The sequence below is a fragment of the Echiichthys vipera genome (assembly GCF_963691815.1).
Source record: "Echiichthys vipera genome assembly, chromosome: 6".
Classification (NCBI taxonomy): domain Eukaryota; kingdom Metazoa; phylum Chordata; class Actinopteri; order Perciformes; family Trachinidae; genus Echiichthys; species Echiichthys vipera.
The window spans coordinates 10,522,688-10,550,314 of NC_139831.1; the positions used below are offsets into that span (position 1 = coordinate 10,522,688).

The following is a 27,627-nucleotide window of genomic DNA, read 5'->3' on the forward strand; positions in this document are numbered from 1 at the left end:
TTATTATCAGTGCTAAGTTCAAAAGCCTGTGATGGTATGCGTATGTTAGTGCCTATGGCATGGATAACTTCACATCTCTGAAGGCACCACTAATGCAAAAAAAAATGTAAATATTGGTTTTGGAGCAACATATGCTGTCATCCAAGCAATGTCTTTTTCAGGGACGTCCCTGCTTATTTCAGCAAGACAATGTCAAGCCACATTCTGCACATGTTACAACAGCGTGGCTTTGTAGTAAAAAAAGGCGCAGGTACTAGACTGGTCTGCCTGGAGTCCAGACCTGTCTCCCGTTGAAAATGTGTGGCGTATTATGAAACGCAAAATATGACAACGGAGAGCCCACACTGTCGAGCAACTAAAGTCGTACATCAAGCAAGAATGGAAAAGAATTCCACCTACAAAGCTTCAACACTTAGTGTCCTCAGTTCCCAAATGCTTATTGAGTGTTGTTAAAAAGGAAACGTGGTTTAACACAGGGGTAAAAATGACCCTGTCCAAGCTTTTTTGGGACATGTTGCAGACATTAAATTCATAATTTGTGATTTTTTGCAAAAAACAATAAAGTTTATCAGTTTGAACATCAAATATCTTAATATCTTATCGGATTAGTGTGTTCAATTGAATATATAATACAAAAACAAATCATTGTATTCTGTTTTTATTTGTGTTTTACTCAACGTCCCAACTTCATGTGAATTGAGGTCGTATAATGATGCTCTGTCTTCTTAATGAAAACAGAATATCGAAATGCGAATGTGTAAACGTCCATTTACAACGAGCCTTCCTGTTTGAATTTTTTCTTCTTTGCTTTATACTTAAGGCCATAAAAGAAGAAACTGGCACACGTATATATTACCAGTGGGACAACAAAGAGGGAAAGGACATTACATGGCTGATGGAGCACAGTTCAGTAAATCCACAGGCTTTGTTTATGCTCCTTCATGTCAGTCTTCAGAGAACAAGTAATGGAACCAATATTTGTGAAAAGAAATTCAGTTTATTACACAGTGTAACTGCAATATGGGATATACTGGGTATGCTGTGTGACCCTAACAAGGTGTGAGAACAGCACTAAAGAAAAATAAATGCTTTGTCCACTGTAGCAAAGACAAGTAGTGAGAGTTGTATACAAAAATTTTTTATGCCATGCTTTTCAGTTATCACAGCAAACAAGGTGTAAATGGTGTCCGTCTACTATGCTACTATTTAATTAACTAAAGTAATTGATTTTACATCAAGTGAAACAGAAATGAAGATCATATTTCAAATGTACCTTCTCATCCAATAGTACCACAATCATTACCACTTGCTCACTCTGTTTTTGCTCTTTGTCAGGGGATTCTCTCCTCACTGTGTGCTTTCTAGTGAGAAACTGTCAATTCTTAAAAAAATAGCAATGCAATTTCTTCTCTTTGAATGAATTACTCTCTTAAATTAATAAATAAACCACCTTGTTTTTTTCTCCATAAAACGTTACTTAAGAATAGCAAATGCCAATATAGAAATGTCTTCATGAGGATTCTCTTGGTGAACAGAACAGAGCAGAAGGGAGGCTCTGGAGGAAGATAAGGGAAACTGGACATCTGGTACTGTATGTTTGGAAATGAGCTCGCTCGCTCGCACACACACACACACACACACACGCACACACGCATGCTGTCACACAACGGCCAGTCAGGGAACCCATCCGCTGGCTGACTGTGACCAACAGACTGAAAGACTGAAAAAACATTTCAGTGGTTTGGGCAAGCCAAAATCTATTTACACTGTGTCAACAGTCAATGCTAAACATTGTTTAACATCAACACTCCAACATTGAAAAAAAAGAAAGAAGGAAAGCCAGGCAATTCTAAACTTTTAAGATTGGTTGATGTTACAGTGCAATACATTTTTCAGTTCTGTATCACACATTAATGTAGTGACAATGTTATGTTACACCCTTGGTGTCTTTCAGGTACCCACAGTGTAAGGCTGGTATTTTCATGAATTGCAAATTTTGCAGCAGATGTTTGTGGAAAATGTCTGCTCCATGTTTACCTTTCCTCTATTGTTGTTGGACTGAAACCGAAAAAGACAAAAAAGAAAGGACGGACAGGGATGGCCTGCAATTTTTTCATCAAAAATGTTTGCCCTGCTGCAGGATGCAACATAATGCAGTCCTACGCAAGGTTATTTAGGCACTAAATGTTTTGACTCCTCCCTACATCCCAGACTGTCGATCATTTTCTGTCCCCTCACATATACCCTTAGGACCTCTGCAGCCCGCCTTCTAATTGTCCCAAAAGTTGCCACAGACAAAATGAGAGATGGTACTTCTACAGTGCTTGTCCTGAGGCCATGCAATGCCCTTTCTCTGTTTATCACATAAACGTCCCCAGTGGAAAACATATTTCTACTACTAATAACACAAATTTGAATTCTTAAACACACAACACTACTATGACTCCTACTTGTAGTAATAATAATGTTGCCAGCCACTGTAACGGGCTGCTGGCCTACCAGTCTGTTTCTACCTCTCCCTCAGAAAAAAAACCTTTATTCCAACAAAATAATCAATAAAGTTTACAGTATTACAAATGGATATTCTAATCAAATAACCGTGTTGTTTAGGAAGTAGAGCAGGAACGCTTGTATTGCAGAGGTGGCTAAAGCATTTTTGGTCAGACAGACACTGTACTTGTTGCTCTGGGCCTTTAAAACATCAATGTAGTGATTCACCATTGAAGGAACAAGAAGTCGAATCTGTTTTTTTATCAGTCTCTTCTCCTAATGTGGGCATACCATCCAAGGATTTCATTAACTTGGGAGGGAACTTGTTCATCTAATATTGATGACTATAATCCTCTAGTTAAGTGCCACCAAATTGTGTTACTTTCTGCAATCATGTATATTCCGCAGGCAAAATGAAAAATTCATGGTTGGCCTCTAAGGAAAGAAATGTCTTATTATATATTTTGTGTTATTTATACTGGTTGGATGCAATTATGTTGAAGTTATGTTAACTGCTATGGAAAATGTATGCATTGAAAATCTCACAGATTTGCTCAAAAACAACTGTAAAGTACTAAAGGGCATGTACGCTACATTGAAAGTAAATTATGTTGTGGACTTGCTGTTAACTTAATACAACAAAGTCAAAAGATGTTGCGGTGAAATGACCATGTGTCTTCTTGTCAAATAACATTTATAAGTCATTTTATGACTTTTTGGCAGGGGCTGCCATAACAACTATAGTTATGCATGAGCAAATATTCATCCATGCATCAAATTTATTAATTGATTATTCTCTTCAAGGTCACATACTTTCTCATCATGCATTTCATGAGAGGCCGAGTACACTCTGGACAGGTCACAAGAACTATCACAAGCCAAACACATACTGTCAGGCCGAGGGAGAAAATCCTGAGGAAACCCAGAACATCTAAACTCCAAATAGAAAGGCTCCAGATGGCCATCTTGCTGTAAGGTGACAGAACTAAGCACTGAGCAACCATGAGAAATTATGTGCATGTGTCATGGCATGTGTGCACTATATCTATCCAATCCATATATATTTCATTTTATATATAAAATCAAATACAAATGTATGATAGAATATCCCAAGCTAAATAGCAGTGAGTCTTTGCGCTGCTTGAAATAAAAACAATGGTATTCGATCAATCACCTCCTGCCTACATCATTCAGACAGTCTTGACAAAGCTCATTTGAAACTGTACTTCAAGGTTCTTTACTGAAATGCAGATGAAGAGGCATGAACAAAATTAGCACTTCAGTTGCACAGAATTTAGATTTAGTCTCAGTATGTGCCTTTTTATTTCCTCTGCCACACACACACAGTATGCATACATGTTGCCAGAGTAGACGTGTAGTGGTACTCCTAGCGCCACTCCAGGCTGTGTTCAGTCTTGCTCAAGGGAATACAAGTAGTTATACGATATATTGCTAAAAGTGAGGACAGAATATTATAGCAAAGAGTGTAGGGAACAGTGTAGAGTGGTGTGTAGAGATCTGCAAATACTTGGCAAGGGAAATGTTAGTACATGATGAAAAGATTACTGTGCATCACCAGCCACAGTAAGTGACTCAAAAGTGATAGAAACAGTGAGAGGCCAACACTCGCTCACTGTTTCTGTTTGACTGATCGCCGGTCTTGTGTTTAGATAGCTTGTATGTGCATTGATCTCAGTCTATGGACCGGAGTTATTATTTTATCATGGCTAGGTGGGGAGGTTTGTCATTGAAAGCTTCTGTGCAAGTGCAATATCTTTCATATTATATTACAGGCAAAGCCATACAACTGTCCCTTTGTGGAAGTACTGACCTATTCAGTGCTACAGTATTCCGATTGAAGCCCAAAGCTCTGTGAAACAAAGAGCTCTGAACATTATAGCTTGAAACCAAGCACCACCAGTGTCTGCTTAGTGATTTACTATGCCAAATATGGAGTTACATTATACTTTGATCAATTTAATAGCCTGCTGAAATAACTATAATGAATGGGGCATATCAGATGGCAAATATTAGATATCAAATATTTACACAAGTACTTTTCTGTTCATCAAACCAAAAATTGTCTAAAGTGTCCTTCAGAGCTTGGATTCATTTGATTAAAAATTGAATTGTGCCCACAAAAAACTTCTGAATTAACGGTTGTGGCCTGTGCAACAGTTCCATAATGTTCGACAATACAATTAAAAAAAATAACGGCCACAGAAGGAATCAGAAAAGATAAGAGGTCACACAGGGTAGGCTACATCCTCTGTTATCAGTGCAATCACACTGAGCATTTGTAATAACTCTTTCTCTTTCTTTGTGTGCTGTTAATATAGCTTTGAGCTGTGCATCATGGTGACTTTACACTTCAGACCCTTAGGTCACTTGTGTATAAAAATAATAATAATGATAATAATAATAGTTTTAAAGCTTTTTAGTACCACTATACATTATATATATATAATATATATATATATATAATATATAAAGTGTTAAATGGTACATAAAGTCCAATAATATAATTGAGCATTCAAGTTTCAAGATAATTCTTTCATGTATTTACTGTATATGAAATATAAAGAGCGCACAGCAAAACTGGTACAAAATTCAGCACACAAAACTTTTTCATAGCGTAGTTAGTTGAGTAGTGAGAAATAAGGCAAAACAAGACTAAAGGTTTTTAGCCATGCCAGAGGCTGTAATTGTCCCTAAAAGCAAAACAAAATGTTGAATGGCTGAAAAATGCAGAGCTAATTTTGCTTTTCTTAGATCATTTTAACTACCACACCAACGGATTGTAATGTTTGTAATAATTAGTGATTAGCTGTGCTTTGAGCTCTATGCTGCCATTAGCATGCTGTACATGAATGCATACAGTATGCACTAACATAGAACATGATGGTGTACAACCATCAGATGAACCTACCGACTGACTGATTGTTATGCCCAGAGCCATACTGTCAGCTTGTCTAAAAATTGCTATTCCAAAATCAAAAACAGTATTGAAAACTCGCCTATATATGTGTATGAGCTATTAATATATGGTTATAACCTGAAAATCACATATACTGATGAATGCATCAGACATTGTAGCTATGAAACTACATTTAACAAATCCTGACTGCAAAACAAGACAAACACAAAAAGAGTTATGACCCGTAAGCATCAACAAACAAACCAAAACAATTTTGTCTTCCGAAATCCTTCACATAATTATTTAAATCTGTTTGTTGACCTGTATTCATTGAATCCTTCACCTCACACAAGATAGCCAAAGGTTATGGTAGAACCAAGGTTACACATACACAGAGCCAAATTCATTGACCCGTGCTGTCCTTTTGAGAGAACAACAAGCAGCTGATATCCTTCACATGTAACTCCAGGTTACATGCACTCTTTCCCTACAAGTGACAGGGGCTAAGTCACTCTACTGAGCTGTCCTGATTACGTCTCTGCTGGCTGCCACAGTTGTTATATATAATGCATCACAGCAGAGAACATGGTATGGCTGGAAAACTCAAGAACAGTTGTAACATAACACACCTAATTTGCTCTCTATATAAATGTCTTTTGGGAAGTGGTCTTTCTTCAACTGGTTCATGACAAAAATGTCCCTGGGGCACTGGTACTAAAGGAAGTAACAGTAAAACATTCCTGGTGTCAGCAATCCAAGAATGTGATTGCTGGTGTAGCATAGAAGCAGGAGCAGTGCAGTACACAAAAGCAGAACGTTGCACTTCTAATGGTATTTAAGTCACAGCATGATATCAAAATGTGGTTCTAACAGAGACTAAAGCTCAGGCCTTATCGACATAAGGCTATAAACGAATGTTCCAATTTTCCTGTTGGAACTGAAGGTACGTGTTTGTGTGTGTGTGTGTGTGTGTGTGTGTGTGTGTGTGTGTGTGTGTGTGTGTGTGTGTGTGTGTGTGTGTGTGTGTGTGTGTGTGTGTGTGTGTGTGTGTGTGTGTGTGTGTGTGTGTGTGTGTGTACAATATGGGCTGGTAAAGAGAGACGGGGAATGAGCTCAGAGCAGGCAGCTGGAGTTGGCAATCGGAGAAGGAAGTGTATGTACAGATGCATAAAACTAAATGAAGGCAACGATAGTATGTGTCTGTGTGTGCTGGTAAGAAGTGTGTGATTGGTGAGAGCAAGTCTCTATCAGAATTAAATCAACTAGTAAGTGCAGACAGCTGCCTGAACACCATGCTCAACAGTCTCTTTGAAATGACCCCCCGGGGAGTGCAAAACAGTCTCTCACAATTTCAAATCATCCCCCGTACAACACCAAGGATTCCAACAAACAGTCCTCACTGCTAGGTGACCAGTAGAAACCAGTAGTACAACTACCTGAGTGCAGGTTGAATAGACCAATTCATCTAACTGTTATGTACACTGTAAAGCTGTATGCGTTTTGGAAAATCAGAGAAAGAATCACCAGGTCTGATGTGATGTAACTACACATGCATCTGGCTTCTGCAGAGTTTCATCTTTCAAAAAGGAGAGGGAAATGCAGTGGCAAGCACTTCTTTGAAAAAACTGATTATATTTTCAAAGCCTTACAGTTGCCATTTTGTCCCAAGCTCTTGTTGCTGTCATCTTTTACAGTAAATGTACTAAAAGCCTTTGCAACATGTCAATGCACACCTCCCAGAATGTGTGTTTGTACTATTATTTAATATCTGCTGGGAATAACCAAAACGTTACGACAGCTCTGTAGCACTCCTAAATCCTGGAACAGACGGGATTAATTTGTAGGTTAGTAAAGTGGATAAATGCTTTTTTTCGTAAGGATAAAAGTAGGAACAAATATGTGTCATGTTGAGAACGTATCCCACAGATTTCCTGCTCAGATGTTTTGTTAAATATGAGCTCAGGTCACATCAAATGTGGTATTATATCCATGTTTGAGGAATATAATAATATGTATACCAGAGAGTTTGTCAAGCAGTACTGTTTAATTACATGTTAACACTCAAAATACCACTATATTATGTTATATTTTGTTTTGTGTCCAAAGGTATCCTGTCCTCCAAAATATAAACCAAGGCTGAATTTAGAAACAGATATTTTTGAATTATGTATTTATCACATTGAGGCTCTAACAGATATGGTTATCTTGGAGGTTAACAGATGGTGTCATAAAATGAAATAGGCATCACTCTTAAAATATACCAAGGCACTGAGGACATTTATGTCTCCAAAATCGTTTTCACTGCCTCTGAGGAAGAAGGGCGAACGTCAACTCTGAAGTCAGCCGCAAGGGTAAAAACTAGTTAACGTGCTCATTTCTAACTGCTCGTCACGTCTGTTGAAGACAGTATTATAACATTTGTGCCAAATTTAACAGTCAAATAAATCTCTCTGAATGCTATAAAACGAGAATGATTGCACCACCCTGAGACGTAAAAGACAAAAATGAGTGTAGATTCACTAATGAGTGAATTATTTCTGCTACTTCTGAAAACACTGAAGACCAGAGAAACCTTTTCCTAAAGACCTCTGCTTTATCATCATGTAATTCCTACACCTTTCCTGTCTTGTTTCTCCTTGACAAGTGACAGAGCAAAGTTGCAACCTGGAGGATGAGTGGTCTGTAATAACCCTGGGAGTATAGAGAGTAGAATACCACAGCATGGTGCAAAGAAAATTACCACACTGGGAAGGTTCTACCTCCACTTTATTTCTGTGTGTAACAGCTACAACATATTTTATGGCTCTGACATATCTTGTGTCTCTCCTCCTTCCTTCCTCATTCCTTCCTGGAAGATGTTAAATCTTGATCGTCATGGTAGTAAGGCAAATTGCTATTTTTCCATTAAGCTCAAAAAGAGATGGGATCGGAAGAAATGGTGCTTGATCCAGAAATCAGGAGTCTGATTGAGCTTACAAAAGCACTATCCAGGATAACAAAGTGAATACAGAGGATCAATTATGGATGATTCACTGAGATAGGGAGTTATATCCACATCAAAAATGACAGAGTTGAAACAATAATTCATCTCTGTGAAGAATCTATGTCAGACAGAGCTAGCACATTGATGTCTACTGTACCTGAGTCCTCAAACAAGTATCATTCATCAGTGCAGCGTTAGATCATTGCAGTTGCATTAAGAACCCTTATTCACGCTCAGTTCCAGACAAGATTCCTAGCATAAACTGTCAAGGGATTATATGCAGCCGCTGAGATGTCTAGAAACTCATATTTGTTCAAACAGTCCCAATAGACGATGGACAGGTGGATATGCTCCTGTGCTGGTGTTAATTGGCTGTTGTGCACACAGTGGACAGAAGAGGCAAAGGGAGGAAGAGTCAGGGATGTACCACTATCAGTTAGTGCTATTAATAAAAAGACATTTGTGCCAAGGGAGTGGCTTTTTTGACACCTTTTAAATGTCTTGGTTTTAGTAGTGAGTGAGTAAGTGCCATACACATAAAATGTAATGAGAATCAAGTACAGTAATGTCTTTTGACCTCCCAGGAGGAATTTCACCGTTACATCAAAAAGTACAATTACAGGAAGGTTTGACTGTCTAGAAACAATGTTTCTGGACATGAACAAGCTTATCTGACTGTTTCAATCAAATAACACAGATTGTGAGATGAAATAATTTAAGTTCTTTGAAGGTCATCATTACACAGAGAACACCACCACTGTATTTGACAGGATGTGAGTGTTTCAGAATGTTGTTCATGCTTTATCAAGCTGTGCATTAGGAGAGACAGTCTACAAGAGGAGCACCTTTATGTTAGCAGGCATACTAACTTCAAAGCTCGTAAAAAGCCCATTACTAGTGTTCCATGCAACCCTCCATGCACAGCTGCAAGCATTCAACTGACTAAAGCTGGTGAGACTGATTCCGACTCGGAGACACCCTGTGTGGCAGAGCAGCAAGATCATCACAACACCTTGAGTGTCCAAACAAAGAGAGAAACTCTGGTGTCAGCAAAAGTCTCCCGCCTCCATAAAAAGACCCCACAAGAAAATGCCCCTGAGAAAATGTCTTGACTTGTACCGTGAAGATTTCACATAATGAAAAGTTAGGAGCCCAGTGCAATTTTGCCTGAAAATGTCTTAGGGATCTAAGAGCTAGCAGATCTAATATGGAAGTCCCTGCTGGGATTTGAGAGAGCCATAGTGTAACGCTAAAGGCTAAACATAGGGAATTCAAAATCTGGGGCCATGGACGTGTGCTATGATGCTAAAACCACTAAAGCCGCTCTCCTATTTTTATATTGGAAAGTGTATAGTGCAGCAGCTGAGTAAGATCATAGGAAGTGAGCTTTAAACCTAATGCTTCAGGCATTGTCAGAGTCCAACTTATCAAAAAAAGTTTAAGAGTGAGGTTACCTGACTCATCAGATGGTTTGTCACAGAACTATCTGAGAAGGCGTTATTAAAAACTGATTGGTAAAGGGCAGGCGCTTTCAAAACCTACCTGGCAGGTGATTGGATAAACCATCTATCTATCAAACTATCGCCAAAGTCAATCAGTAGAAGAGAGATGCTATTCTCTTATTTCAATAAAGAAAAAACTCTACAGTTTTGATAAAACTGATGCTATTGCAATATCTAAGATAACCTCTTAAGGAGCCATCATTGTTGTTTTTGACAAATTTCAAATGTACATAATACAAAAAAATGTTTTGCTTTAAGTGGCTGTAAAAAAAAGAAAGAAAAATAATTGTTTTGCCTATTGAGAAATCAGTTTCCTGACATATTTTTACATGGATCTTATCACGGGTTCCCATGTGCAAGTCGGAGAGTAGAAATTGTGAAATGAGTGTAAAAGAGGGCCAGATGAAACACCACAGGATTTCTCTCCCATTCAATGAGAAAATAAGAGGGTTGTAATTTTCTGTAAGTTGGCATCTCACTTCATGTCAGTGGAGTAAGAAATTAATGAAAAGTGGCTAGTCAATCTGACACTTCTAAATTAAGAAGAGAGTATCCAAATGACAAAATGGGGAGGATGAAGTAGAGGATAAATAATTGGCTGGGCAAAATTCTGACAGAAAGAGAAGTGGAAAACATGGCAGCTGAGGAGAAGAGAATGGAAACAGAGTAAGCAGCGGATGCTCCAGGCAATGCCATCTGTGGGTGGATCTGCAAAGGCTGCATGCCACACACCTGTGTGGAACTGCCTGGGAGATAAGGCCCTCAGCACAATGGCCCTGTGGCCACCTGTGCTGCCAAACAGGTGCACAGCCCAGCCAATTAAACTATTAGACAAACACAGGCCTCTGGGAGCAAATTAACAGGCTGCCCAAACATCACAGGAAAAACAAAAAGCAATGGTAAGCACTAACTGTGAAAGAACAACAACACTTTGATAGTGAGACTTGTATTTCAGTGTATAGAATCAAGTGTAATGTTTCATGAAACAAAGTTTTGATTTAATCAAATTGATGTCAAAAAAAGTCTCAAAATTGAACATAGACCTAAAAATTAGTTATTTGATAAAATAGTGTGACTAAAAGCATAATAGCTTACATGAATCAAGGATTAATTCAATTAAATTGTAATCATAATGCCAAATCATAGCAAAAGTTACATATAGAGTGGGTTAAGACCACACTCTATGACTTATTCACAATTTATAGAGACCCATCAATTCCCCCATGAGAAGCAACAAGTCAGATCTTTAATTTAATTTTATATACAGTATCAATCCATCAATCTTGTGCACACAGGGTTATATATTCAAATAACACTAATATTTAAATCTAATTATATCTATAATGTCAAGTCATAACACGTTATCTCACTTTTTATATAGAGTTCATAAAGTTCAGACCACAGTCTATGATTTCCAGAGACCCAACAATTCCCCCATGAGCAATTGCACTTTGTGCAAGAGCAGTAAGTAAAAACGTCCTTTTACCAGACAGAAACCTCGATGAGAACCTTACGGCTCTTCAGTGGGTGGCCATCTGTTTTGAACGATTGGGGGGAGATAATATTGCTGGATATAGAGCAGATAGACACTGTATATAATAAATAGCTCAAGATTGTTAATCACAGGCTATTTGTATATGATCAATTGCCCACCAGCCCAAACTTATGTCAAAGCAGATTTCCTTTTTTTTTTACACAAAGATAAACTTAAACATTTCCTGCTCAGTACATCTACATTGTATTTTGACAGAGATTGAATTAAATTTTTCGGTCATAAATATTAATAGATTGACATTTAATTTTAATCAATAAAGTTTACGACCATTTATGAATTCCTCTGATAATTACGGACCATGTTGAACCGCTAAATGGTTGATAAATACAGACCCCAACATTACATTTCTGCTCCGGTCCCTTAGACAAAGTTTGCCTGGCCTTTCCAACTGTGAGAAAACTACAAAATAATCAACAATAACCAATTAATATGCTAATAATAATAATAATTTCTTTCAATAAAATGGAAAATTATGTCCCCAAAACATCAATATTCAAAAGCAGTCCAGATGACCACTACTCTACGGTGTAAATTAAAACAAGAATGGCCGCTCTGCTCTGCTATCTACTTCATGGTTAATTTCAGTATATGATTACATAGCGTACAAAGGTTACATTAACATAGTGGAGTCAGAAGACTAGCAAACCAAATGTGGATTTCCTGTGTGTTGTGATCCATGACAATTAAGTGCATTCATATTCATTAGGAGTAACCTTATCCATGCTTCAAGAAAACAATCAGTCCCTTTACCCTGGAGAGAAATAATGAGAGGCGTAAAGATGAGCAGGGGACCGGTGTTAGTCAACACTCGTACAGTCCTCCTTGGCTCGCGCCAACACACACACACACACACACACACACACACACACACACACACACACACACACACACACACACACACACACACACACACACACACACACACACACACACACACACACACACACACACACACACACACACACACACACACACACACACACACACACACACACACGGCTTTGTCCCTGCGTGGTCGTGGCCCACCAAAGGAGATGACTCGCCCATAAAGCACTGGTCCCTTACATGCCGGTCAAAGGTTCAACCACTTGAAAACACCCACAGGGCAAGCATGGCTTCACTTACATCCCTTCGGCACCAATTGGCCTTTCTGAGTGGAGAGGCTGACTTGACCTCCCACAGCTTCCTGGAGACTGTGGAGACTTACGTTGCAGCTCTGCAATCACTCCAGGGAAAACTAATTAGCTATTCATTATACTATACAACATGTTTTATATAACGTGCATTCACGTTAAGCTTGGCACAGTATATATCTTTCTATGGTTCCTCTAGATATGTATCACTAGCTTATTCAACCTTGATAGCCAACTCAATATCTTTGTATATTTGTCATGAATTAAAACAAGATTTAATGTGGATCCCGTTGGTTGGATCACTTCCTCTCCTGAGTTTGCTTTTGAAGAAGAGCATTGCTATGAATGAAACATTCCACATTCACACATGAATGGGTGTCTTTAGCTGTATAGGATTTTAGCAAGAGCATACAATTCTTTGTGGGTTTTTTTCAAAATTGGATAATGCAGGGATGCAGTGGTAATGCTGGTAATAGAACACAGATTACATCAAAGCTCTTCTGGGGCAGCGCCTTTCTCTGTATCCAGGGTGAACATAAAAAAGTATTCCACTTATCCAATGGCCATTTAATATGCACCATTCATTGATTCACATTAAGAAACATCTTCTCAACAGTGTGCTGGTAAATAATTTAAATGATCTGCTGTCACTAAGGCTTCTGTTGCACTAGTGGGACCAAATTAAAATTGAAGATCCCATTTAAAGAGAGGCACCAGAAAATTTGGGTAAAGTGTAGAGACAAGACAAAATCACTGTGGCCTCGTAATGAACGACACAAGACCCGATCGAGGCTCACCAAGACAGAACTGAGTACCAAAAAAATCTATTATCATGTTTGACAGTATTCTAACAGTTTAAAGGGTAGAAAAGCAGGTAATAGCAATTTTTAGTTTAGTAGATTGAAGGCATGCTGACACATGTCACGGAGCCACATGCTTATTAAAGTCTCAGAATGGCTGGCTTTCTGATGTGGAAAACTAGAATTCCTGTCTCTTAGAGCTTAATAGAGAGTGGTCTGGAATGACAAACTCACTCACTGACTAATGCTTGTTTGGTCAGCTTCACCATTCACTGTGCTTGTTTAAAGGTTCACACTGTGCCTGCCTTGTCTGTGTTTACATGGACATGAGTGGGGTTATTAGAGTATTCTGTTATGAGTTTAATCATGTAAACACCATATTCCTTTTAAGAGAAACCTGAATATGCTACTTGGAGTACTTCAAAAGAAACCAGGATACTCTTGCCTGTATGTGACATAACTTATAGAAATACAAAAAATTGTGGCAGGGAAAGTGTCTCACTTTCTGGAGTTTTGCTTTCTGAGTTTTGTCTTTAATAGATTAAAAAGGCTGCGTATCTTCATCCACTGCCCCCCTGTCCTGCACAGTGTTACTAACCGTAACAGGCTGGCACTAGTGTGGAGGAGGTTACAATACAAGCATAGCACAGAATAGCTCAGTACGTAGTATGTGTGTGTGTGTGTGTGTGTGTGTGTGTGTGTGTGTGTGTGTGTGTGTGTGTGTGTGTGTGTGTGTGTGTGTGTGTGTGTGTACACATAATGTGCTGGTAAAGAGAGCGGGGAATGAGCTCCGAGCAGACAGCTGTAGTTGGCAATCGGAGCAGAAATAAGCAGGAATATTGTAAAGTGGTAAACACCATATCCCGAATATGATCGATGAGGATTAGCCTTTAAAATAGTGAAAAATAGTCTGAGAGAATATGTACCTAACTATACCTTTTGCTAGGGAAAAATACATTTCTCCATTTCTCCATTCACCAACGTTATGTGCTAAATTAAACACTTGATGGTTGGACACCTTGCTGACCTTACAATTCCCTTTGTATCGTGCGGCAGACACTTAATTCAGCACGGCTTTCTCGCCCTCAAAACAGCCTAATTAAGCCTTAAATGTATCTACTACGTACAAGTTAATACCCCATAGGTACAAGTTTATATCTCCTACGTAGGAGATAAACTGAAACCCCCCCCCCAAAAAAGTTATTTTCCCACCTGCCTTTCAGGGCTTCCGTAATTTCCAAATATCAGTGTGGTGATATCATAGTGTGAACAATAACAGTCCTCTTTTGATCCTGAAAAAACTGAATGTCACTCGGAACATTCCCAGGTACAAGGCGTAATTTGCAGTGTGAAGAAAGCTTGAGTTACTAACCTGACTGGGTTACTAGTGAGAGACACTCTGAGGGACTCCAGACAATTGAGCAGCTTTTCTTCTGTGATGCCAGAACGCAGCTCGTGCACATATTCTTGGGATGAAAGCGTGCACTCATGCTTGCTGTTTCTTAGTCCACCCTGAAAACAAAATATCAACAGGACATTTATAAGTTTACCGTCATACACTATAACTCCTTGATAATGATCAAAAACAACAATGGTTATCAATTACAAAAGACGTGCAAAGTATGAACACAGTTGAAGGACACCCATGTATGATTTGCATCAACATCTTCCTTAATACATAGAAGGAGTACTGAGAAATTACAGGCTCAAAAATCAGAAGAAACCTACATTGTCTATCATATCATGTGCGGACATCACTCAATGGATGTCCACACAACACCTGAAACTCTTGAAACAACTTGGACAAAACGCTGTATTTGCAACAGTCAATCTGGTTGCTGCTCCCTTACTGTGAGGCACAACTAGTCACTCACTAAATCACAACTGTTTGCTGTTCTGGCTCCCAAATGGTGAAACGAGCCCCCCCATTGACATCCGGACAGCAGGAAGTCCACACATCTTCCGCCGCAGGCTAACAACACATCTCTTCCAACTGCATCTTGGCTAACAAGATGAAGGTTTGAATATTTTTTTACAACTTTCACTTACATGCACACTGTAGTTTGCCTTATTTTGAAAGTAATCTACTTACATAATTCTTGCTGTTCTGGATTTGCACCCTCATACTTAAATGCACTTATCGGAAGTTGCTTTGGATAAAAACGTCACCTAAATGTAATGTAATAATGTAATTTTATATTTAACTTAAAATACCTTAAAGCCCCTGAACACCTATACAGGTGTTTTCAGTTATTCTGGCTGATTAGACCTCTGCTTGGATTGAAGGTGGGTGGGGCTTTGATTAGAATTTGATAGGGATGTATGAGGTCATAAATGTCCGTCTACCAATAAGAATTACAAAAGGTGTTCTTTGTCCTGCCTTCACAGGTGAAACAAAGTTAACAGGAGACTCGGGAAGATGTCAATGATTCACCGTAGACACACCCACACTGTCCTGAGAAGAGGTCTAATCAACAAGTTAAGTGAAAACACCTGTGTAGACTTTTTTAAAGTATTTTAAGTATCTTGTGTTCTCAGCGGATGAAGTTGTTGAGAATTCCTTTTAATTAAAATTTGGAATTGTCACAAAGATGCTAGTGATAAAAGCTGACCAAAAACGTCTGTGCTTTAGAAAAATAATGAGTGAGCATTGAGAGATATGTAGGCCAATTTCTCTTTTTCTCAATCAGCCAATTTTCTAATAACGGCCTATATTGACAGACAGCCAAATACAGCCTCTACTCAACATGCTATCTGCAGCAGCTCCTGCTTGAAGTAAATGGATTCTTGTGTATAATCTCCACAGAGGACTCTAGGGACGTGTTGCTACAGCGATGCTTACACAATGAGACTACCTATTGGCAGCCACGCACACACACACACACACACGCACACGCACACGCACACACACACACACACACACACACACACACACACACACACACACACACACACACACACACACACACACACACACACACACACACACACACGCACGTACAGCGAGGAATCACACATTTACACACTCACTCTCCCAGGAGAGTGTAGTCAACATTGTATTGTTGAATTGAGCTAGAGCTTGATTCCAACATATATAGACTCATTATATCTATGTCTGACATTGTTTCCATGCAGTCTAGCAATCAACATTAATTTTGAGGAAAACATGTGAAAAAGATTTGTGTGCAAATGGATTCATTTTACTATAATTTAATATATTTACTCCCAGAACAAGTGCCAAGAACAAATGTGTGTTAAATTAGTCATTTTCAGGTTCTGTTGTTAAATGAGCAACATTCAGGTGGGAGTTGAGTCAAGGTACCTTACCTAATAAAATGAGAAAATATGCTGCAAAAACAGCATCACATATGCTTGAACCAGACTGTTAGAAAAAATCATCTTCACTGTGTTCATTCCTGGATCGCTGGTTCCCCACAAAGTGAGCTGTGCTAATAGGCAGTTTCAGAAGTAATAAGCTAGCTCATTTATCTGGAGAAAAGAGAGGCCTGCTGCTCTCCTGCAATGCACAGTCAACATGAAAGAACTTTTTTTTTTAAGGCAGAGGCTGTCTACCAAAAGCAAGCTACTAACAACTGCGCCTTAGTTGTAAACTGAGCTTGTAGTTTCATTGGCTAAATAATGACAATAAGTGTTTATTTGATAAAGGCTGGCACAAAGTCATGCCCTTCATCCTGCAGAAGTGCTTCATGCCAAAATCAAGTAGAAGTGGTGCATCTTCCACAACCAGTGTCAAAACTGGATTTAATTATTTGAGAAGGAAATTTAAGCACACTATTTCATGGTCGTAATGAGCAGGACATTTTGGAAGCAAAATTTAAAAAAGGCAACAAGAATGTACAAATCCCACTCCACAAATAATATTTGATTTAACCATTCATTTTGTTATGCATTGTGCACCTTTTTTTATTAAATATTTGCATGCTTTTTTGATATTGACTATGGAAATAATGAAAATGATCAGATGAGAACAGATTGACCAGATAAACTGAATGAATCAAAGGAGAAGGACAGATACTCCAGACACAAACCCAGGCTGAAATGTTGGGACTTTGAGTTTTTAAGGTTCAACTTTGACGTTGATGTAAAACTTTCATAGCAGGTAAAACCATGACATTTACTTTTTTCTGCCTGCTTAAGTACTTTTAAAATAAATCAATGGGCTTTTAATCCCTGATTGGCAGTGCTTCTTTTTCTAAACAGACTCTTGTTTTCAGTGCACAAAGAAATGTTCATGTCATTCGCGTTTAAAAAATCTATTAAGATATGTTATCTTTAATAGTCACTCTGAATTGTTAAGCCACAATCTACTTTAACAGTAAAGCTCAAACAGTACGTACTGTTTGTTACTCATGAACTATTCTGTAACTACATAAGATATATCCTGTTAAATAATATGCACAATAATAATAATATGCCAACATTATAAACTGTGATGAATACATACTGGACATACAGTACTGTGGCTATCTATACCAGTGGTCCCAGACCACCAGACTTGACAAAACTTTATTTTGGTTCTGATACTCGTCGTCAATAAAAAATTATAAAAAAAAAAACAGTACTTTGGAGACCCCGGGTTTAGACTCCATCTTAACTTGTATCTGGACTGTGAGGCAGCTCCACAGATGTCTCTTCCTGGCACACTTCACAGAAGTTAACATTTATTTAAACCTCTAAGAAAAATGGGCCAAAAGATGGGGATTGGGGGATTTTTCTCTGTTAAAAGGGGGGCTAAAAATTCAGTCTTCATTATTCAATATGGCTGTTATTCCCTGGACAGGGACACTATCAAAGGTCTGGGACCAGAATCTTTTGAACAACTGATTGCAACAGTGCAGCAGGTGCCCAATCGAATCACGGCAGGAATGCAGAAATGACATACATTACACGTAAATGTTCCTTGTCTTCCAAAACTGAGTAGGAAACAATTGCCATTTATATCATCAGGCTAAGCAATGCTACACTCATCACAGCAGTTATATTATTAACTGTTTTCGTTGTATAAAAGGCTGGGGTTTTCAAAACACTCTTGCAGTTGTTCGGTTTCGATGAATAACAAATGCTGAAACAACACAGTTGGGTAGACATTAGAGAGGCGATATGCTACCACTGTGTTGAATAAAGTTTGAAAAAATAATGGCAGGTAAGATGTATTAAAGCCGCAGTGGTAGGTTTCATGCAAGTCTGAAAACCAGTCACTTGCCTAACCACTTTGGTTACAGTGTTAATAAAATGTACCCAACGGCTTTGTCAAAGACAGCTTGAAGCAAGAACTCAAGATCAAATTGAAATGAAACGTACACACCACTGATTAAACTTGTAATATAAAACTGTGAATATGTATGTACCTTTGGCAAAGTAACTGGGCCTAAATATGACCATATACAACCAATAATATAAACATAAATGTTGACCTAAAAATAGCAAGAGAATATACTGCATGAGAAAAAGCACTCACAATTTCAAATGTAAATAAATACGCTTCTTAAATCACTGCAATTCCATTTTGGGATAGGGCTGATGAGGCAGCTGCATCTTCAGAGCATTACTTTCTCGATAATACACATCACCCACTTTGTATTTATCTTCTTACTTCTCAGTAGTTCCCAGCAGGCATACCACTATGTCCAGAAATGCTAGAGCTCTAGTTTCACCGCATGTTCTGACCTCTGGAAACCAAAGACACTGACCATAAACTGCTTTTTCATGACCCTAGCCCAAATCAATGGAATCCTTTGGGGTAATATCAATGTTACACCCTCACATCAGCAGCAGAGGAACAATCTCAGGATTAGAGGAAGGTGGCATTACCAACGGGCTACTAGGTAATAGAGTTTTCCCCTTCAGGCTGAGAAAAATGTTCAACAGAAGAAAATGGTCAAAAAGAGGCCCTAGAGAAAGAGGGCAAGGAAATACGAAGGGATATGAGAGATAGAGAGAGAGAGAGAGAGAGAGAGAGAGAGAGAGAGAGAGAGAGATGTTGTGTGTGATGAAGTAGCCGTAGGTAAAAAGTGAAAGAAGCTGAGGGAGTATGAGGGAAATATGAGGTAAAAGTAGGGGTTGGATTCAAACAGAAAGAGAAAGAGTCTGTAGGACAAAGGGCAGGGCAGAGAGATAGGAGACAACCTCAACAGTAGAGGACAGACACAGCCTTTTGACCGCAGCCTAGAGCCTCATCTCCTGCCGCTTATTGAATCCCCTATTTGTCGATAACAGTATTTCCTGCCAAAGAAAATAGTGCTGGGAGCAATTACTTCAGCAAGCCTGTCAATTTCATTTTGGGGGGTTAGGGGAGCATTGAGGCTCATTCCCTCCTCCTCTATCACCTCCGTCTCCCTTCCTCAAAGGCATGGAGAGTGACAGAGTGTTGTGCCTTCTATCGAGGGCAGTGCAGGGAGACAATGCCAAGGCGGCTGCACCTCCACATGTCATCTTCACCTGTAATGAGCCTATAACAAGCTGGCAGCTTCTTCAGTGCCCAGTGCTCGGCACACTCAGGCAGAATGATGGATACATTATTCAGCTTCTTTGTCAGCTTACTGGAAAACCACATGGTGGCAATGCGTCGGGCCTGAAAGCTAGAGCTGGGAGATAGCTGGTTGCCACTGCTTCTTCCACTCACTCACTCACTCACTATTCTCTCAGACATACGTATATTCGTAATATTCTAAACAATATTTTATCAACTCTCTTATTCCTTACAGTGTTGCGTTTTTAAAAGGTGCAATTACGAAGTGAGGCAAGGACAGAACAAAAGCAGTGCGCTGGTGTGTCTGTTATTAATCACAGCATGAGATTAGCATATAACAATGATTGCTTTAGATGCCCAATATGAAAGTCTTCCAAAGCTTTGTATCTGAATGTTTGTGGAGCAAGTGGAGCCTTGTGGGCAGATGGCTGCAACACGGAGCCACGCTGATGGATGGCTGGACACAAAGCCCGGGCTGCGCGACGTCCGTTTTGGCGTCCTGAACCTGGCCTCAGTCAGACCCAGATGAGAATTCTGTTGTGCATCAGCGACTAGCAGACATATTAGCATGGTAAGTGTAGTTAACATTTGTTTGTTATTTGTCAGATTCTAACTGTCAGTGTCTGACAGCTATGACAGCAGTGTGTTTCTCTCTGTACTGACCGTGTCTTTACTTGACTTGTACTAGTCTGCTGAAGGTTTCTTTGCCGGTGTTGAAATCGTTCCACCGTCAAATTGTGTTTCCCATTAGACAGGGATTGGTTTATAGATTAGTGACATACCAACTTAAGTTTGCCCAGGATATGCCTGAATCTCAAATTTCAGAGAAGTGCATGGAAATGGAGGGGAATGTGAAAACACCTCTCTTGTGACAACAATTGCACAGAAACAAGTTAGTATACTTAATGTCAGACATTTTAGAGGACAGGCACAGATGAGACAGATGTTATCAGCTTATCCTGGAGCCTTATTTTAAGGAGAAGCAGAAATATTAAAACACTACTTGTTTAACCATCCTGAATAAAATGGTTTTGCACAGCAGTATCAGTGAGAGAGTACGCTCTAACTCCTTCATCCTTTCTTCATAATTCAAGGTGACAAGGAAACATATGACAGTTTAAAACAACATCTTGCAAACATAAATAACTGCATGAGGGGGAGGAGTGATGTGCAAGACAATTTCTGGTGCTATGACTGCGATATTATTGACGTAACAGAGGGCTTTTCCGGGCAGATTTTGAGGGAACACGCAAGTCAATTACGTTAAGACACACACACTCAGCCCCACACCTAAAAAAAAAAAGTCATATACAAAAAATGTATGAAAGAAATAATGAAAAAACTAATTACTCCTTATTTGTATGGAATTAATGAAACCCTGCTCTTTGTGAACAAATTAATACAGACACAATCTAAGCAATTAGTGCATATCACGCTATAAGATAGCCACGCTACAACTTAATTTCCTGTTCATTAGGGGCTGGCAGATTTGTAAGAGGAAAGATGTCACAAGAATACTTAAAACGACTCTACAGACAGGTAGATCCAAATGTCACACGTCTCACCCTTTCCCATGTGATACAAACATGACCTAAGCACAATGCTGTCATCACAACCGTGCGGGGAAATAAGGTTGGCACACAACAAGCCAAAAACACATGTGAGAAATGGCATATAAATTAGCAATCTTACATTTAACACAATCTAAAGTTTGGCATGTGTCAATGGCAGCAGTGGTAAAGGTCAAAGTGAACACGGATCAGTTGAGATGCTGGTTGGCTGGACAATGAGTTTTCCCAAGCCCTACTTAAAGGACAGAGTCCTGCTACCGACAGATAAGACATTTCATCTAGCCACCAGGGTGCAGGGCTCCAAGCTCAGTGGGGGATTTCCCACCAGACCATGTGGCCAAGCATTTCACCTCTTTCTCTCCAATTCAGTCCCTGTCCTCCTCATTTTCCCATTATTTTTCCTATCTGTCTGTCTCTCACTCTGTCCATACTGAGGTGTTTCTGAACCCTGGGTGACAGCCACAAAAAAAGATGTGTATATCTGTTAGCACTGTGGGCATTTTATTCTCTATGTATTTATTTTCTTCCTCTATCTTCTGCCTGTTGTGGCCTGAAAACAAAATCTAGAGGCCGCCTTTTTCTCTCATGTCTGCACTACCAACTACAACTTCCTGACGGACACAATTAAGCCTACAACATTCTTGCAATAATCAGGCTAGTGGCATAACATCTTGTGCCCACCCAAGACAAGCTCACCACAACAGAGAGATAAACTTAGAAGAAAACACAAAAAGAAACAATGAGACATTAGGCAGAAAACAGCATGAAAATAACACCACAGGGTTCACTTTGTAAGAAACACTAGGCGGTGACCAAGGCGCATGGTGTACTCAATTATACTACATGTACGTGTGTGTGTGTGTGTGTGTGTGTGTGTGTGTGTGTGTGTGTGTGTGTGTGTGTGTGTGTGTGTGTGTGTGTGTGTGTGTGTGTGTGTCCTCAAGGTCCAGTAGAAGAACACCCAGTGACAATAGAAACCACAAAACCCGAGGATATTAAACAATTCCACTGAAAGGTCAGATATAAAAAAATATGGGGCAGCTTAAGCATTGGGTTGAATATATATGAGATTTATTTATTCAGAACTGGAATTTATACATGAATGTTTTCATTAAAGAAAGGCCATGTTCTTATGAATGGGTTTTAAACTTTCAAACTAAATAGAAAGGAACATCATCCCCTTGTTTTGTCTAGAATATACTTGTCATGTAGTGATAAATATTGGATGCCTGTGTGCTTAAAGAAGAAGCCTGACATGACCTCGGATAGCAACCCATTCAATGATAATAATGAACAAAGAGCTAAGATGTACAGTTGAAACCAGAAGTTTACATACACTGTGCAAAAAGACACATGACACTTTATTTTCTTACCATACAAAGTTAAATCAGACTAAACCTCTCCTGTTTCAGTTTAGAATTTTTGAAGTTTAGAATTACCAAAACTATTTCATCTTGGTAAATGCCACAATAATGAGTGTGAGATTTTCTTAGAGATTTTTATGTTACTTTCGTCAAAAGTTTACATACACAAAAAGTACAATGTTTAAAACAAAATGGGGAAGCCCAGATGATGATGGCATGGCTTTGGAAGCTTCTGATAGGTTAACTGACAACATGAGAGTTAATTGAAGGCACACCTGGGGATGTATTTTAAGGCCAAACCGCAAACACTCTGCTTTCTTGTTTGAAATCATGGGCAAATCAAAAGAAATCAGCCAAGAAATCAGGGAGAGAATTGTGGAACTCCACAAGTCTGGTTCATCCTTGGGTACAGTTTCCGTGCTTGAAGGTGCCACGTTCATGTGTTCAAACAATTATACGCAAGTATAAACATCACGGGAATGTCCAGCCAGATGCTGGCTGAAGCTGGTAAGACAGTGTCATTATCCACAGTGAAACGAGTCCTGCACCGACATGGGCTGAAAGGCTACTTAGCAAGAAAGAAGCCGTTTCTCCTTAAGAGCCAGATTACAGTTTGCAAAAAGATACCAAGGCAAAGATCTCAACTTCTGGAGACCTGTCCTATAGTCTGATAAAACTAAAGTTGTTTGGCCATAATGACCACCGTTACATTTGGAGGAAAAAGGGGGAAGCTTGTCGACCTGAACACCATACCAACTGTAAAGCATGGAGGTGGTAGCATCATGTTGTGGGGCTGTTTTGCTGCAGCAAGAACTGGAGCTCTTCATAAAATAGATGACATCATGAAGACAGAAAATTATGTGGAAATATTAATGCAACATCTCGAGACATCAGCCAGGAAGTTAAAACTTGCAAATGGGTCTTCCAAATGTAAAATGACCCTAATCACAACAAATCAACAACAACAAATCAATGTTTTGGAGTGGCCATCAAAAAGCCTTGACCTGAATCCCATCGAAAATTTGTGGGAAGGAAACGACAAACCTGGCTCAGTTACACCAGTTCTGTCTGGAGGAATGGGCCAGAATTCCAGCAGAGTACTGTCAGAAGCTTGTGGAAGGTTACCAAAAATGTTTGACCCAAGTTATGCAGTTCAAGGGCATTGCTACTAAATACTAAGGAAATGTATGTAAACTTTTGACCTTGAAGAAAGTCTAAAATATCTAAAATATATTCTCTCTCATTATTGTGGCATTTAGCAAAATGAAATCATTTTGATAATCCTAACTGACCTGAAACAGGAGAGATTTAGTCTGGCTTAACTTCAGACAGTGAGGAAAAAAAGTGTTATGTGTCCTTTTGCACAGTGTATGTACATTTCTGGTTTCAACTGTATTCTTTTAGCCCCATTAGCAATAATTACATCTGGAAAACCGAATAAAATAAAAATAAGAATAGCTATTAGTGTGTCCTTATGGTGTGTATGTTTTACATGATGCAAGTGACAGTCTTCAAATTACAGAAATATTCAATGTGATCACTACAATATATAACAGAGAAATTATAACTGCATTGTGGGGCAACTGCTTAACAATAGTTGTGGTTACAATTAAGCATATGTAGGACTTGAGTTTGAGCCTTTCACCACTTAAATCCTGCCAAAGTCAAAGTAGAAGTCATTTCAAGGTTAACCTGCGTGTAATGCTTCCACCTTGACCCTCACCAGACTAACAACAAGGGCAATTGTGTTTACCTCTCTGATCTCCCCTTTCTCTCTTAAATTTCGCCTGACCCCTGCCAGATAGTTCAGGCTTTGAGAAAAAAAAAGCCTCCCCATCCCTCTCACACAGGCACACACAGGCGCGCACACACACACACACACACACACACACACACACACACACACACACACACACACACACACACACACACACACACACACACACACACACACACACACACACACACACACACACACACACACACACACACACACACACACACACACACACACACACACACACACACACACACACACACACACACACGTCCTATTGGCTGTGCCCCAGACGTGGACGAGGGGAGGGCAGGCCAACAGGCACTGTCAGCAAACTCTCTTGGCTTTAATCCTACTAAGAGTTGACCTGCAATGTTCCACCATCAGTGTTTTAAATAGTAGCTGAAAGATGTCCACATCAATAGAATATTTAGCTAAGGGGAGGTGGATTTTTGTCATTGCATGACCCTAGGGGTAGCAGTCGATCAAGTGTTGTCAAGGCCAAAATTAAAGTCTGCTTCCAATTGAAGCTGAAACTCCAAAAGCCATTGACTAAAAGTCTATGTGAACAAAGTCAACTAACTGAATCATTATAACCCTCCTAAACTAAAGATTGCATGATGGATTTTAAATGCTTGCATGTCAAAAATAAATTATCAATGAAAAATGATTTCGAACAATCCTCTAGAGGGGGAAACAATAAAGTCAACCTGTTGCAAACAACTGGAGACTGTTTACTGATATTCAAATTAAAAAAAATAGGGACAGAGGGGAACACTGGGGAGCCAGAGTGCTAATGGCAATGGTAAATGCAATACTGGCAAATAAAAGAGCACCATTAAGAAAAAAAAAACATATTTGATCATCACGCAAGTAGTACAGAAAGGACATTTTTCTAATGTTAAGAGATATCATGGGGAAATAGAATTATACCTCACTCTTTCCTGTATTATTTCTGATGATAGGTAAAGCTATTATCAAAATACCATTTTAAACATCTACAACTTTTTCAGTACACCATGCTTCATTCCAGTGGCGGCTGCTGGTCTTTCAAGGAGGGGAAGCTATTTTTTCTGGCCTACATCATAAATAAGTTTGTTTATTTATATGTAAATTCTACCCTTCGTGCCTTTTCAAGAAAATGATCTGTGACCTTGTCGTACTAACTAGGAGTCTTTTCCAGGGACTTGACTATTGTCCTCCCAACAGCTAGCAAAACTAGGCTGCTTAAACGGCCTTGGCGCAGCTGAAGACTACTGTGAAGTATGACCGCCTGTGAGTGTGAGTGAGCAGGGGAAGAAGCTCTGCAGCTGCCGCTTCTCGTTGGGGAAAGAAACCACAGAGTGACAGAACGCTAGTCGTTTTTAACAAAAACAAAGTGGCTGGGGATCGGTTAAGTTTCCAGATCAGTTCAGAACAATGGAATGAAAAACTTGGAAAATGCTCTGGTGGCTGTTTATTCTTCAAGTTTGCTGATTCGCTTATTTAGCTGTCAATCAAAAAAAGATTCCACCTCAGACAGCTCATCCAATCATCATGCAGAAATCAAGAGCCCGGGCCAGCCCACTGTCCCATAGACCCCCAGAGACGCTAAGTGTTCGATAGGTGGGACAAAGCCCGGCATTTATCCAATGACCGTCTAGTTTTGCTGCATTAGAAAAACCTGCTCTACGCTTTCACATTTAAGTCAATAGAAGTTGCCACGGTTACCTATGAAAAGTAGCTGATTCTGAACAAAAGAGAGCTTTCTAGCACGTATCTAGTCAATGAAATGTACACACAGCAGTACATATTTCACCACTTTTTTTGATGACAATTTAGAGCAATTGTCACTGCTCTTGCACTCTTAGAGCAATTGCCACTGCTTCATTCATTCATTCACTAAATAAAGCATGACGTACTACATGGGTCTGGATAGATTCATCTTTTTTGACACACAAGCATTTAAAATCCATTTTCCAGTATTCTCAATTTAAAATCGTTGTTCAAATGTTTGTTGCTTGGCTGTAGTTGTGAGTGATTTCTGGAGTTTAAGTTTCATACAACCAGGAAGTAATCCTTTAGAGGCTTCAGTCATTGAATAAAGCTTGGTGATGGACTTGCAATGAAGTGAAAAAATGTTAGTTTAAAATGATAGTTTTAAACCAATTTTGGTCTACACTGTGGTGCCTTTGTTGCACATGCTTTGTATTTCACTGTAGGCGTATATGTATTTATAGTTATGAATAGCACCAGTGTATAATTAAAACATTAAGAGATAGAACAACATTAAACAGATCATTTTGAGTTGTGTTGATTGTAGAAAGGGGGTACATGAGGGCAACTCTGTAACATAATAGTTGACAGGGAATCGTGGGCAGCTATTCACAATTACTTTGCAACAAGCCTATAACAAGCCTGCTCATGGTGATGGTAACTAATTGGTTTTGGAGCTGCTGCATGATCTCCTGCTTAAGGAGGGAAGGATTTAAGCCCTGAAACCTTAATGTCTGTATCCACTTGGGCCAGAACTTTGGCCTTGACTTATTGATTCTCACAGAGTCGTTAAAACTTGGACAGAGCACAAAACACATGTTCGCATCCCAATGCAAGTAACACTTGCACAGATCCCCCGAAGCACACACACGCACATGAAGATTCAGCCACATAGACTGTGGGTGTGTAGATATAGAATAATGAAAGAGAGAAAACAGGAGTACCATGGTGAATGTCAATGTCATAATTTATGTATAAAAATATAATTATTATTTTTGTTTGTTTTTTTGGAAGACCTACGAGAAAGAGAGAGAGTGCGCAGCGATGAGAGGAATAAATCTCTATTTTTCTGATGTCATTCTGATTGTTTCACAGCAGTTAGGCAAATTCTGGGAATTGATGATTTTCAGTATTTGAATAACTCAAGTTTGTCAAGGAATTGTTTTAGACCTACTGTGACACATTTTTGTGGGTATATTTTTTTAATTAATAGGTAATTAAAGGCCATTAATGCCACAGCTAATCAATTCTTGACAAGAGGGACTGCTCTAAAGCTTGACTCACAAATTT

General features: G+C 39.2%; 1 protein-coding gene across 9 annotated transcripts in view; it reads right to left on the reverse strand.

The window, feature by feature from the left end:
- diaph2 (diaphanous-related formin 2) overlaps window positions 1-27,627 on the reverse strand; it is a gene marked incomplete at its 3' end in the record, with an annotated part of 383,236 nt that overhangs the window by 268,424 nt on the left and 87,185 nt on the right. For all 9 annotated transcript variants that reach the window (XM_083915494.1, XM_083915493.1, XM_083915499.1 and 6 more), the window contains one exon: window positions 14,753-14,892. In XM_083915494.1, coding sequence (XP_083771620.1) covers window positions 14,753-14,892 — 140 coding nt within the window. The remainder of the gene's footprint in view (window positions 1-14,752; window positions 14,893-27,627) is intronic.